Source organism: Pocillopora verrucosa, chromosome 8, assembly GCF_036669915.1.
Source record: "Pocillopora verrucosa isolate sample1 chromosome 8, ASM3666991v2, whole genome shotgun sequence".
Classification (NCBI taxonomy): domain Eukaryota; kingdom Metazoa; phylum Cnidaria; class Anthozoa; order Scleractinia; family Pocilloporidae; genus Pocillopora; species Pocillopora verrucosa.
This window is the reverse complement of record NC_089319.1, coordinates 20,353,891-20,367,938: the sequence shown is the minus strand read 5'-3', so window position 1 is coordinate 20,367,938 and position 14,048 is coordinate 20,353,891. Positions and strand designations below refer to the sequence as shown.

General features: G+C 38.7%; 2 protein-coding genes across 2 annotated transcripts; both read right to left on the bottom strand.

The window, feature by feature from the left end:
• Nucleotides 1-2,906: 2,906 nt before the first annotated feature.
• On the bottom strand, nt 2,907-5,815 carry LOC131793524 (uncharacterized). Its single transcript, XM_059110939.2, has 2 exons — nt 5,664-5,815; nt 2,907-5,536 (listed from the first exon to the last, which is right to left on the bottom strand). The coding sequence occupies exons 1-2, from the start codon at nt 5,813-5,815 to the stop codon at nt 3,265-3,267; spliced, it is 2,424 nt and encodes an 807-aa protein (XP_058966922.2). The 3' UTR covers nt 2,907-3,264.
• Nucleotides 5,816-7,736: 1,921 nt separating this feature from the next.
• Nucleotides 7,737-14,048, bottom strand: LOC131774047 (uncharacterized). The gene is made up of 2 exons (XM_066171632.1): nt 13,955-14,048; nt 7,737-12,231 (listed from the first exon to the last, which is right to left on the bottom strand). The coding sequence occupies exons 1-2, from the start codon at nt 14,022-14,024 to the stop codon at nt 8,351-8,353; spliced, it is 3,951 nt and encodes a 1,316-aa protein (XP_066027729.1). The 5' UTR covers nt 14,025-14,048; the 3' UTR covers nt 7,737-8,350.

Below are 14,048 nucleotides of genomic sequence, written 5' to 3'. Positions count from 1 at the left end.
AGTTGCAACGACCATTGGCGAGGCCTCCCCAAAAAACTTTGTTTTCATATGTAAGTATCCACAAGAAGTTATCATAATACTGGTTCACGTATATCTTCTTTTTTTTTCAATGCAGCATTTAAAGCAAAGCAAATTAGGTTTCCTGTACTGAAGAGGTCTACCGTAAAGGAGGAATGAAGCACATATCAACGGGTTCAGTAACCACATGGAAAAGGATGATTGACCCTACAGGAAATACGGCTTAACTAAGGCTACTAATACCGACCAATTAGGTACAATTGCACTAAAACACTTCATATACTTACAGCATGATAAGAAGAAAAGGGCTGCAAACCCAAAAACCGGCGCCAACTCTTTCATTTTCCGCGACTTGCGATTTCTAAAAGGTGATCGAACCTTACTTGTTGATGTGTTAGCTGCCTATCAACAGTTCATGTTTACTAACCAGGTTACATAGTTCTTATTTCATGCATGCACAGTTAGCTATTACCCGTGATTCTTGTAGATTGCGCTTTATCTTAAAATTAATTAAAAATAGAACTTAGTTGAAGGTGGAGTATCTATTTTATTTTATTTTGTTTTTCACGAAATATATTCTTTATTAGGCAGTTTCAATACGTTCACCCTGACCTGTACGAATATCACTGACACACGTGCAGTAAAAAGCCAGCATTACGTATCAAGCCTGATATAACTATTTTACGAACCTCAAACAGTTCAACTCATTTTCAAACGAGCATGACAGTTGATTTAACAGTGAACCCTTTTTTCTGTGGACTGAGCAACAAAGTATATTGACTGACAGACAAACCTCCCAATATCGTCAAGCCCTTTATGTTACACTGAGGTGGCTTTATACACAGAAACATTTTCCTGACTATTGCAACGTTTAGAGCATAGTGTGTCATACGATACGGATTTGTGGTGCAACTGTATCCTCGAGGAATAAAGTTTATACTATTTACGAATACTTGTCGGAGACAAGTGAGGAGAGGACAGTTATTAGTTCGTTTTCTTCTTTTCATAATAACTTGATGACTTTTTTTTTTAATTTTCGGCAAAAAAAATTTAACCCTATCGTTGTTATCCAGTCGTTTCATACCCTTAGTCATTTCATACTAAATTTCAGTCCATTAGTTCCCATTTTGAGTCGGTTCCTACCAGAACCAGAGAACCACTGATTCTTATACCCGTACCAATATACATTCATTCTAAATATCTCAAGCGCGAGTGCGTGAAAAGGTGCTGATTGTTGCGTGCGACAAGCCAAGTCAGTGGAGTCAAGCGAGTGAGTGTGTGATGAAAAACACTAAGAGCTCAGTGGTCACAGCGATAAGACGACAAATGAATGAAGGGGTTAACAGTCTGGGGATTAGAACTTTAGATTCTGGAATCAGGACTTTAGAAGAGCTTACGATCTTATCTCATAGCTTAATTATGTCTGTATTTACAAACGCAATTGAAGTATGGGCATGTGCTTATAGTGGTATATTCTGCAAGCGAGCATGGAAATATGGCTACACCAGGGAGCGCAGTGATGTAATTCAAATTAGCGATAAACAACTATGGAAAAAAATCACGGCTACAGATACACATTGTTTAACAGATCTTCTACCGAAAAAACGTACATATCAGTCTTTACATCAACGTGGTCTTGACTATATGCTACCACGCTTTAAGAGCTGCTTTTTAAATAGATCTCTTTTTAACTTTATCAAGTTTAATGTTTGTAAAGAAAGTTATACTTTTTAGATAACTCCCCTTCTATTGTATTATAAACTTGCACGTATGTCTGCAAGTATTTGATTTACTAATAAAGATTTAATCAATCAATTAATCAGTTATCAGATTTAATAACCACGTGACGTCACAACATGGCGACCATTTTGGAAATCGAAGTTTTTTGTAGCCAATTCGAAATGTTCGCTGTTTATCCGTTGTTACTCGCCGTATGTACCAACAATTCTATTGGAAATAGGTGAATAGATACTGATCTCGGCGTGTATTCCATTTGGTGGTCATCAAGGAGTGATAGGGGTTCATATCAAACTTATCTCCCACGAACGTGAACATTTGCTTAAATTTGTGTCCAGTCTGGTGCGGCCAAAATTTTTCGGTATTGCGCAAGCGCAAGAGGTTAGATGGCGGCGATGGCGGCAGTGAGAGTTAAGAGGGAGATCATAGCACCAGAACGATACGCGGAAGAAGTCTTTTCATCGAAGCTTTGCCGAAAAAAGACAAGAGTAAAAACAACCGACCGTAAACTATATCCTGTGGTTGTAACAGACGTGGACAAGGTCGGAAAGCGAGTTAAGATCCATTACGTTGGCTACAGTGAACGCTACGACGAGTGGCGGGCATGTGAATCTAAAGACAACAATCTTTTCCAGCGGATGGAACTTCTTTCTAGTCCGTCGTCTTCTTCGCTTGACGATCGCCTGGAATTGATTCACGGGGAGCTATATCGTGAAATAAAAAGGAAGCTATATTCTGGCAGGAAGGATGATCCGTCCACTCGTGTTGAAGTTCGAATTGATCAAGATGTATTTAATGGAGGACTGGCATTGGCGGGAAAAGCAAAGACAGAGCGTGGCAAGGTCGTGTACAGTATTGATTCTAATCAGACATTAAACCATTTGCTTGGAGTCAAATGGGATGAACGTATTTTTAACGAAAATGGTGACTTTGCATTTGTTATTGAAGGAACTGTGCGTTTCTGGTTGGCTAGAAGGAATCCCATTCAAGAATTCAAGGTAATAGGAGGAAAGTACATCAAATCTGAAATAGAGAACAACTTTTATTTAACATTTACATTTGTTAGAGGAGATGGAAACAGGCATAATTATGCTACGAGGAACTGACTTGTTTTTATCCATAATCTCACTTTATAGTTTATATATTTTTTTTAATCATTCTGCAGATAACAATACAAACAATGTCATAATTAATTAATATAAATTGTATTTATACTAAGGGAAAGTGTTATGAGTACCAAACTGTGAGTAAAGCAGGCTTCAGTTTTTATTCTGACCCCGGATAGTCCCAAAATGTTTTCATCTTCTGCTTCACTGCAACGAAATTATTTTTCCATTATTTTATATCTCATGAAACTTGTTTTAAAACGCTGTTTTTGTGGAATCATGGAGGTTGTGATTTTGTTTTCTGTAATCTATAAATAAACAACAGCCTCAAATTGTAACTTAAAACTGTGATACATCTAGGTAACCAGAGAATCGATTTTTCTCTACCATTTAAAATGTATCTCTATGAAGCACCAGAACAACATTTTGGGACCCATTTACCTTCACACTTAACAAGGTGTGCACAGCAGGTACGGTGATCACAATGTTTACATTGCTTGGTGCAGGTCTTGATTGTGTGACCTGGACTGGAACAGTTACTGCATTTGTAATTCTGTTTCACCCTCTCATACCCTGCTGCTTCCAAAAATTGAATTCTGTATTTCTTTAAGAGAAGCTGTCGCAAAGCAGAAATTCCTCTGTGGTTAGAGGATCTAAAGTAATTCTTAGAAGCTACATCATTATATTTCTCCATACCCTGCTGATTAAAATATGCAATGTTTTTATACAACTTTAAAAACTCAGGAACATGAAAATATAGGGCATGCATATATGGTGTGATATCTTTGGCTTGGTATAGAGACAAGAAAATCTTAAACCATCCCTCAATTTTTTCTTTAAGGTGATCAATTGACTGATCTGTTGGAAAATCAAGTTTTAAATCACCAATGATGTCCATGAACCCACCCCATAGTAACTGAAGCTTTTCTGAATTGTTGTAACCAGGCAAAAGAGAAGAGAACTGAATATTTTGCATGACCTTTAGTTTTTCAGGACCCGTGAGATCTCTATAGTCCAGTTTTTTTGTATCTTTGTTTATTCTCCACTCAAAAGAAATGCCAAGGGTTTTGAGAAACGTTTCATATGCTGCCATATGTTTAAATTTCTCTCGAGAAAAACCATTGTGAAATGTTGTTATCTTCTCACAAGCATCCTTTCTCCTTAATTCCCTGATTAAAAGTTCTGTTAAATTATCTGATATGCGGAGAAATAAATGTAAGGTATCAATAATGACATGATCAATTGGTATGAAATTAAATAATGGAGTTGCTTTGCAATTAAACTTTTTTGATTTGGCAAAGCTTGAAATTTCCTCCAGTGATCTGGCACCCTGAGCACTGTTAGAAAGTGACCATACCCTTTGGATGTCATGTCTCTGGTTGCGAGGGCATTTGCACCAGATACAGGCGTAGTCTTGGTTAGCAGCCCCCAACCCACAGACACATGCCAGGAACTTCCAATCCCCACCGAGAAAGTATTCAATATTATAGGTTTTACCCTCAACTGTTACCTTATTTAATTTCGACATTTCTTGTGTTAAATCAGAGAGACTTTCCTTCAGATTGTCATAGTTTTCACTTGTCTTGAGTATAGCCAGAACATAATTGCCCTTCTCACTCATTGCAGCCTCTTTCTCATTTAAAATTGTATATGTTACATTTACTAGCTTAAGTCTTTTTCCAATGTTTGTGCCATCTCCACTTATCTTCACCCCAATGGTATCTCCTTCTAAATCTCCTTTCCTTTGTAAGTTGGCAATTTGTTCCTTGAGGCTTTCTTTGAAGCTGATTTGCACCCCTTCTGCTTGACCAGGGGTATCTCTTATTTTCCATTGCTGGTTTAATTCATTTATCTTTTGAGTTGTCTTGTAAGTATTTGGTATTGTTTTAGATCTCAATGCCATTTCATGCCATGCATCATTGGAAATATTGAATTTGTCCTTGATGTAAATCCAGTAGTTGATGTCATCAGCCTGGGTGTCAGTTATTTCATTTCCCTCAGTGTCCGATTGTTGCATTTGTTCCTCATCAATTAAGTTAAAAGTGTCATACTGTTCTGTGTCAGTGTTAAACACTTCAACTTTGGTGGCCATAAAATTGTACAATCCAAGGAAAGTAAGAGTGGCCTGACATTCCTCTTTCATTTTATTTTTAATCCTGCTTTGGTGCTGCTTTGAATACTCAGCAAATGACTTTTTTTCAGGGCCCCTAATTCCTTTCTTGTTCTTCTTCTCAACTTTTTTAACAAGATTTTGAAACCTTTTTTTCAGATAATTGCAGCTCCTCTCTGTGTCGCCGAGTTTTTTCTCGAGTTTCTGTCGCTTAGTTGTTTCATTCGCTAAAGATTCTTCCAGTGTTCGTTTCTTCCCTCGTAAATCCTGATTCTCCTTTTCGATAACGTATTTGTGAAGTTCGTGATAAAATATCTTCACCTCATAAGTTTGGCCACGCCATTTGTTTATGATTCTTTTGACACCGAAACCTCCACTTTTCTTCTTGACTCTTTTGAGTTCGGCACACAGCGACCCAATCTTTTTCCGAACGACATTTATTATTCTCTTGTTCACAACAACACCGCGAATGCCCGTTTCTTGAAAGATCTTCTCCACGATTGCAGCGAAGGCAGACTCGCCACTACCCTCTTCATTCTCTTTGGCAATTGTGTAGAGGAAATAGCTGAAAGTTGGATAAAACGACTGGGATAAGATATATGCGAGACTATTAGCAATGAAAATTTAATTCATTAGTTGGTGTCCGGAAAAAATGGAGACAGTTAATTTTTAAGTTCTTATTAATAACTTACTTGTTGATACTGCATGTGAAGAAAGGTGGCGGATGGCCCGCAAATCCATTATTTTGATCTTCCGATCCATCTCCCACAGCCTTCACGGATCCGCAGAAAGCGAATAATAGGAACACCAGAAGTCCTCCAACTTTAACGGAGATTTGACCCATCCAAAATACTCGAAAACAAGCCGAATTATATACCAAAATAAAGGAAATGTTTCGATCTATTCGAATTTGGCGGTAAAATCGAGATCCGAGCATGCGTAGAAGAGTACGGACCCATTGTTTTCACACTGGCGTGAAATGACCTTTGATCGTCTTTAAATATTGCGCAAACTTGATTTGAAAACTTGAATTTTGACCCATTAAATCTTAAGATTTTGGTATTTTAAAACGTCTTATACAATAGCTTTAATATTAATTTTTTATAATTCGTTGGTAAAACTGATCGCCGTTGAAATGTTTTTGAGTAATCTTGTAAAATGTTTCAAATCTTAGGCGTTCTTGAGTCAGACATTGGTGGGGGCGTGATCGCCGGAACTTGATAGAAGCTTTTGTTAACACTGAGTTTGATATGAAATATCTAAAGAAAATGTGGTGCTCTGTCGGTGAGGGTTTTTACAAGATATCATCAACTCAGTTGAAAAACCGAATTATCTTGTTATACCCTCACCGACGCAACACCACAGTTGCCTCTCAAACTATGTTGAGCTCTATCAAATTTTTAGGGTAGAAACCAAGCCATCATATACAGGCCTAAACAATTACGCAACTTTGATTGAAAATTAATCAATAATTATTTAATAGTTATTTAATCAAGTGTTATTTAAAGGGTTATTTAAGAAAACTAAAGGGATAATCTAAAATTGCTCTTCGTAAACGACAATAATGAAAAAAACTGAACGAAAATTTCACAGCTAATTTTCCAAAAAAGGCAAGCTCTTTCAGGTTTTTTTAGTCAGAAAGTTGCATTTTGTGAAAACATCATTCATGACTCAATGTTCTGTCATCGTTTCTTTCTCGTTTAAATTTACCTCCTCGTACAGAATAACAGCAAAATGGAAACGACGGCCTAAGACATGCGTCTGATGAATGGCTAGCCCGCCGAGCAGGTGTAATTTTGGCGAGCGAGTGTTCAGTATTTTCTTAGTGAAAATTATAGCTGCCATCTTTAATTCTTACAGCAGCAAAATATAGGGGAGAGAAAGCAATTTGAATCGAAGGGATAGCGACGGTCAAAAGTAAGGAGAAGGAAGGTGGTGGGAAATTGAAATTTTCCGCCTTTTCCGGCCCCCTAGCCCCACCGTATACTCTAGCTAGAAATCAAATATAGCTGGTCAAATAAACGATCGCCAGCTTATTACGTTACTCGCTCTAATAAGACGACAGCTCCGCAAGCTAACGAATAGCCTAAATTTAGTCTGAAGTCTTTCCTCAAGACAACATGTTGTCCAGAATTCGCCGAAAGTATAAAATAACGTAATGTAGTCATGAGTCGTTGAGTAGATATCGTTCATCCTTCTCAATGCTTTTATCACCAGCCATTTCAAGTTGAAAATATGTTGCCAGTAACTGGCTTGATGAAGAAATTCGTTGAAAATGTTCTGAAAGATCATAAAGAAAAAAGAAAAATTATTGATCCTTCTGACTATCGATGTCTATCAACTAACATGGACTAAGAGGGATCAGAATTTTCCAGACCGTTTCTCATATCATAAGAATATCATCAAGACAACAAGAAGTTTTCCGCTAACGCAAGAAAAATGTTACTGAAATGGAATGGTCTCCTACGGGATCTTCATTGTTTACTTAGAAATTACATGTTTATCGGCCTAAAGACCATTGTGCTCTATACAAATGCGGGCTACAAATGAACGGTTGAGCTCGTGCACACAGCGTAGCTAAATTGTTGTCATCTGTTCTCATCAAGTGATTCTTATTCAGGACTCAATTTAAGGGCCAAACATGGGGAATGTTTCGATCAAAATCGTTCAAACGTTAAAAAATTCATTAATAATTTCGAAGCTGGAAAGAACCAATTTGAAAGAATAAATTTAAAATGGTTTTATTGGCACCTCGCAAAAAACAATATCTTAGCACAATGGTAAAATTTGTTAACTAACAGTGGAAAATTGTTATCTAACAGAGGACACAGTCCCACAAATGACAAAGATATTCTACCTTTTAGTGCTCGATGCCTTACTGTTTTCATTTCATTAAGATTTCTAAGGACCCTAAATTTCCAGAATGATGCAAGCTTAACTCTTAAACCTACGTAGTTTTCCATAACTTGCAAATAAAAGTCTTTCGTTGTAAAGTGACAATATATCAACACGAAGGACTGACAACAAATGTTATTATTTACTTAAATAAAAGGTGTATTTGTCTACTCTTTACGTTGGTCGCAAAAAGTTTAAAAATTGCTAGTTATCTCATTTTAGTTACCATGGAAGATCTATACAAACTTACAACCTCGGAAACTAGTCAGAAGACTTTAACTTACGAGCTGTAGAACACATTCACTCATAGAACAGTGTTAGAGTGTTAGAGTAATCAAATAAACTATGTTAAAGTTGCTGAAAGTTGGTATAGTGATGGTAAAGACATAACAGTACAAAACAATTTACTAGGTAATGACACTAGGTAAACATTACACATGACAGTCCTTGTTACATCCATCTGCACAATGATTTGACAGGACTTTTAGAAAAGAGAACGCAGACACACGGTTCTTCGTAATAGTCTGAGGCAGTAGTACGGCACTCGTATGACTTGAGATAAGGCCGCAAGCACCACCAGGATGCAGGCTATAGCTGGTAGAAAGCCAAGCAAAGCGACTTCCATCCACTCCAACGCGTAGAAAAGGTTCTCTCTTGGTCCAGTAGGCTCGAGTCCCTGGGCGATAAGGGTGACTTCTGCTAGGTTGAAAGTGCAAATAGCAACAAGACTCATAAGAGAAAGAGCTTCACATATGTTGGCCTTACGGTTACGAAATGGTCTCGACACAAGATGATGCACCAGAGTTACAACACATGCGAAATCCAAACAGATGAATCGCGTTAAAGGATCAGTGATGAAGTTACGAATGGTCAGTAGTAGGAACCTCCGACCGGTCAGCACACTCTCCCAGTACAATGTACCATGGTCATCACCACAGGGTGGACGGAATGGATCATGGAGAACTTTCTTAATTTCTTCGGCGTCGTGGGTATTCCCCCAAAACAGTTTAAACTCGTGCAAACTTGGTTTCTTGAAAACGTAACGATAGAGCCACATGAAAAGAAAAGGCAAAGGAAATGCACAGGAAGTCAAGAACTCCTTGGCGGACAATTTGTCTTTGGAAAGCATCAGCGATCCCCAGAAGAGGACGAGCACAAGGGGAATGATAAATACCAAGATGAAGACAATTTGCATGTACTGCCACCACTGCCAACAGTGGATGTTTCCATCTATGAACAGACGCCACTCCCGCCCTACGGGAACGCAGTGCATGAGCTTCAGAGATGTATCTGCTAGGGTCTCGTAGCCTAGTAACAGGGTCTCCAGAACCACAGCCAGGTATAGTGTAAGGGAAGGTTTAGGAATGTGCCGGAACCGACTTATGACTCGATGGATGGCATAAATTATGGCAATGGAGAGCAACGTCGCTAAGAACTTCAAGCACAAAAACAGCTCTTTGGTTACAACATTGAAGCCAGGAAATGGGCATCCAATGCTGCCATTAATGGTCCGTATCTGGAAATTAAAAAGTGCAATGACTGGTGTAACAAAAGGAACTATGTGAAGGGCTGCCTCAGGGGACTTGATCATCAGTATTTCAGCAACTTGATAAAAGTAGAAGATGGTCTTGAAATACCCAGCATCGTGTTCTTCATCGTTTCCTTCATGTGGTGCTGCCTGTCTTTGGCTGCTGTTGGATTTCTTTCTAAACCACAAGCATTGCCGGTACAGCCACGGGAAGATAGGCGGCTTGAAAACGAGGTAGAGAGACAACATTATTACGTAGATTAAACTCGCTATCCAAAACCAGTGATCATGGCATTTTTCTCTCTCTCGACAAGATGTAGAATATAAGTCTTCGCTGAATCCCTCAGTACATTGGCCGCATAAAACGCCTGTCCTGCTGCCATGGCAACCATTAAAAGCATAAGTATTAGGACGGGTAGGAGGTCGACAGTATTCCAGTGGACAGGGATGAAACTCCAGCTTAGTTGATAGTGATGAAGAGTAGCAGCCCCAAAAGTTTTCTTGGGCTTCGATGTCTCCATTTTCACACGTCGCCCCGTAAGGACATTTAAGACATTTTGTTTCCTTGTGAATATCCAGACCACTGGAAGATCCTCTTTTTAAATTATAGAATCCATCCTGACACTCTTCACAAAAAAATTTGACATAAGCTACGCTTATCCAGCAAGTCTTACCTTCTCTAACAAGTTCGAAACCGGCTTGTCTGGCGATGTTTTTGAGCGTGATCTGTTTTCCATCTGGACATTTGAAGGAGGTCGAACTGTCGATCTTAATCGTATTGCTTTTCGTCACAGCAAAGATTGGATCGAATTCTTGATTAACGTCTGCTACAAAAGACGAATTTTGAATCTTTAATGGACCAGCGCTCTCAGATCTAAGAAAACAACCAACGGCTGACACGTTGGAATGACCTATCAAATTTGTTTCTTTTTGCAGGAAACTACAATTATTGATGTTCAGAATGCCGAAGCCTGTCTTCATATATACATGACCTCCCAAAGCCACTCCCTCATTGTTTTTAAATGCACAGTTCTTGATAGTGACGTTGCCATTCAAAAAGCTCAATGCTCCAGCGATGCCCACGTTGTTTTCAAATAAAGTATCTTCAATTATAACCGGTAGCTCTGACTTCTTGTCCCAGACCAGTTCCTTACTTTCATTTCCTTTTGTTGCACGTGGACATTTCGGCGGATCGTCCTTCGGAAATTCAATTTGGATAGTTGCTCGTTCATATAATCGATTCACAAACTGATAATTGTTGAGAAATCTGCAGTTTTTCACCGAGATGAGCCCTCGTATGTTTTTTTCGGTACTAACAGACAGTGCACAGTCGTGTAACCCGTGGAAAGTGACATTTTCAAGAAGTAGTTTTGCTTCAAAATCTGGCGACAAATACACCTCTTCTTTGCTAGGTTTTAAGACTGCACGGCTATAGTTCTGTTTAGGGAAACTCATTCCAAATCTGATTGCATCACCAGCGCCTAATGTTTCGTTACCTCCCAGTATAAGACTGTTTTTTACAACAAGCGTTTGGTCGCCCGTTGAACAATACCGAGCCGTATTATCTAAGCAAGTGGTCGTTGACATCCTTATGCCAATCCGGTTGTCCACCAAGACGCATCTTTCAAGGAAGACCTTTACACCTGGCGCTTTAATGGATGTTTTAGGGGGAGCACTGGCAATGATAGCATACCCGTATGTGGAATGAACCGTTACGTGAGTCAAATTTACTCCAAACCCGCCGTGCACAAAGACAGAATTTTCGTTGTTAAGAAACGACGTGTTTAATAATGATACATTCCCATCGCCAAAGAGGTTGTCAACTCTTACGGATACAGCGAAGCTGTTGTCTTTATGGCCAAGGTCTTGGAAAATAGAGTTAGTAATTGAGACTAAGACACGAATAGGATACGTTATAACTGAACTAGCTTGAGAACGGACAAACACGGCACCTGTTATCTTTCTATCATCATTTGTAACATGAAATCGTCCCCTCGCATCCTGGAAAAGACATCTTGATATGGTCATCTCAAAGAAGTCGTTAGGGAGCATGACAAGAATAGATTTTGCATTATACTGGAATTTACTATCAGTGGCTACAAGACTACTCTTTTCACGGATGACGTAGTTAATCTCATTCCAGAACAGACCAACGGCTGCCTTAGAGAAGTTGAAAAACTTGCATTTGGCGATGACGATATCAAAGGAGGACACATTGAAGAGGGCTACACCATACGTGCCATTGTCGAAAAGAAGGTTTGAGAGAGAAACTTTGACGGAACCGATTTTCAACTTTGGACCAAATTCTATGCTGAATGTGTTGTTGCGGAATTCACTATCAGTAACCTCAAGTGAAGACTTTTGATTGATGAAAGAAGAACCCTGACTTCCTTCCCACAGCATGAAAATGGCCCTCATGCAATTGATAAATTTGCAATCGGAGATGACGACATCATAAGAAGGCACATTGAAGAATACTAATCCATACCTGCTATTGTTGAATACAAGGTTTGAGAGAGAAACCTTGACAGAACCATATTTCGACCTTGATGCAAATACTAATCCACATGAAATGTGTGCCGGGGAGGATACACCCTGTATCGATACACTTTTCCCCACAGCTCTCAATTTCGTTCCATTAGGACCAACCGTTTTCAAACATTCGTATGGATTTGACTCACTGTCTATCCCATTGAGGCAAATTTTGCCACTATTGTTTACTAGAAGTAGCGCTTGTGGTAATGTCCGGCAGGGCACAGCAAAAGAGCCACACTGAGGCGAGTCTTCACCGCTGAGATGGGATACGTAAAGACAATCACTCCCTTGGTCTTCCGCACCTAAAGATAACGGAAGTTTCTTACAACAACGTGGAATTCAGTTGCAAAACGATGTAAAGTTAAGTAGGTACTTTGGATGTTCTAGGCGCAAAAATTTCGAAAGACTACTATTTCGTTGCAAACTGCCAGAGTGGCACATGCATGCATGCTTTCTGGACAGATGCCACCACCATAGAAATAATTATCAAGCTCTTACGAACCAAAAGTCATTAGTCATCGTACGATATTTATTTTAGAAGCAAGAATGCTGAAATAATCGTGTATATTCCTGTGCAGTATCTGAAATTTGGCACAAATCCATATCGTCAGTTACTCATATGGAATCTCCCTTGAAGACTAGAATCGACATAAATGTCTTGATTGTCATAGTTCTTCGGAAGTGCACAGTCAGTGGGAATCTAACTGTAATGAAAGCTATGACAAAAGAGCGAATTGTACACCATTCACCCGAGAGCTGTCGGCCTCTTTCTTTGAGTAAACACAAGGTAAACGGCAGCACAGGAATCGAGAAAAAAAAAACAGTTTCATTGGATTCGAGCCAAACACGATATTATATATTAAATTTTATTAGCCTCAAAGAGAACACGTATTACGTTGATATATTGTATCTTATCTTTTAGATAATCAAGAAATTATTTTTAGTCTGTTTACAAAACATTACGTAATTGAAGGGGGATATCCCACGGTTAGCAATGAGGAATAACTCAGCCAACAGAAATCTAACTTACCTCGGCAGGAGTAAATAAATTAATATACGTTGGATTACCTAGGAACACTCTTTAACCGAACATTACTTATTTTCCAAGTAGATTCCAATAACGTCGTTATCTCACTAGATGGTTTTTATTTTTCATTATCCTGATGAAATGCTAATCGTCATTAGGGACTAAAGGCAACAAAACAGGGTCGAAATAGTTCTGTTTGTTTTCAGTCTCGTTTGTTGGTCATGTGATGGGAGAGCTCTCTATCGGAACATTACCTACTTTCCAAAGTAGATTCCAATTACATCGTCATCTCACCAGATGGTTTTTATATTCAATTATCCTGATGAAATGCTAATCGTCATTACTAAAGGCAACAAAACGAGGTCGAAATAGTTCGAACGCCGAATAAATTGGGACAGTATTAGGTTTTTTACTTGTTTGTTGGTCATGAGATGACGAAAGTGAACAAATTTATTCCTTAATTTGACAAGGATATCAAAACTCTATTGAAACTTTGATTTATTTTTGTAAGGATCAATATAACAACTGGCCGCTAATTTCTTTGTCCGGTTTAGCAAGCTTCTGGAACTGGTTGGTGCTTACCAAAACACGAAGAACTCAAAAATCTCAGATTTTAAAAGACGAATCGTGTTTGGTTTTGGTTCCTGAGAAATCATGACCAGCGTGTGTTTTTACCCGCAACGATTTAGGACTCCGAGGACTGAGCGAAATGTTCAGAAACAACCATATCCTAAGGTAATACACAATTACAAAACTTACCCTTAATATTCAAGCCTCTATTGTTTTGAAGGGAAAAAACATGCGTGGATACGAATGCGATGCTCAAATGTGTGTTGTCATTCTTAAAAATAAGTCCAACGTTGGCTTAAGTAAATTTCAGTTGAATACTCCGTTCCACAGGCCTTGAAAGCTGATATTAAACTATAACCTTGAAACGAGATTACAGCAACTTTTTCCATTGAAAGAGGTTAAAGGAAACTTTGCAAAAATTTACTTACCAGTAGAGCGTATAACAAGAAGAATTAAAGAAAATAACTCGAAAATTGAGAGGCACTGCAGCGAATACATCACAGTGAACGCGACACTGCTCGG

Bases quoted from the DNA above. Each gene is read 5' to 3' on its own strand.
- LOC131793524 (XM_059110939.2), bottom strand. From the start codon at position 5,815: ATGGGTCAAATCTCCGTTAAAGTTGGAGGACTTCTGGTGTTCCTATTA. The intron at 5,537-5,663 runs GTAAGTTATTAA...TCCAACTTTCAG, and splicing joins TTCACATGCAGTATCAACAA to CTATTTCCTCTACACAATTG.
- LOC131774047 (XM_066171632.1), bottom strand. From the start codon at position 14,024: ATGTATTCGCTGCAGTGCCTCTCAATTTTCGAGTTATTTTCTTTAATT. The intron at 12,232-13,954 runs GTAAGTAAATTT...CGTTATCTTTAG, and splicing joins TCTTGTTATACGCTCTACTG to GTGCGGAAGACCAAGGGAGT.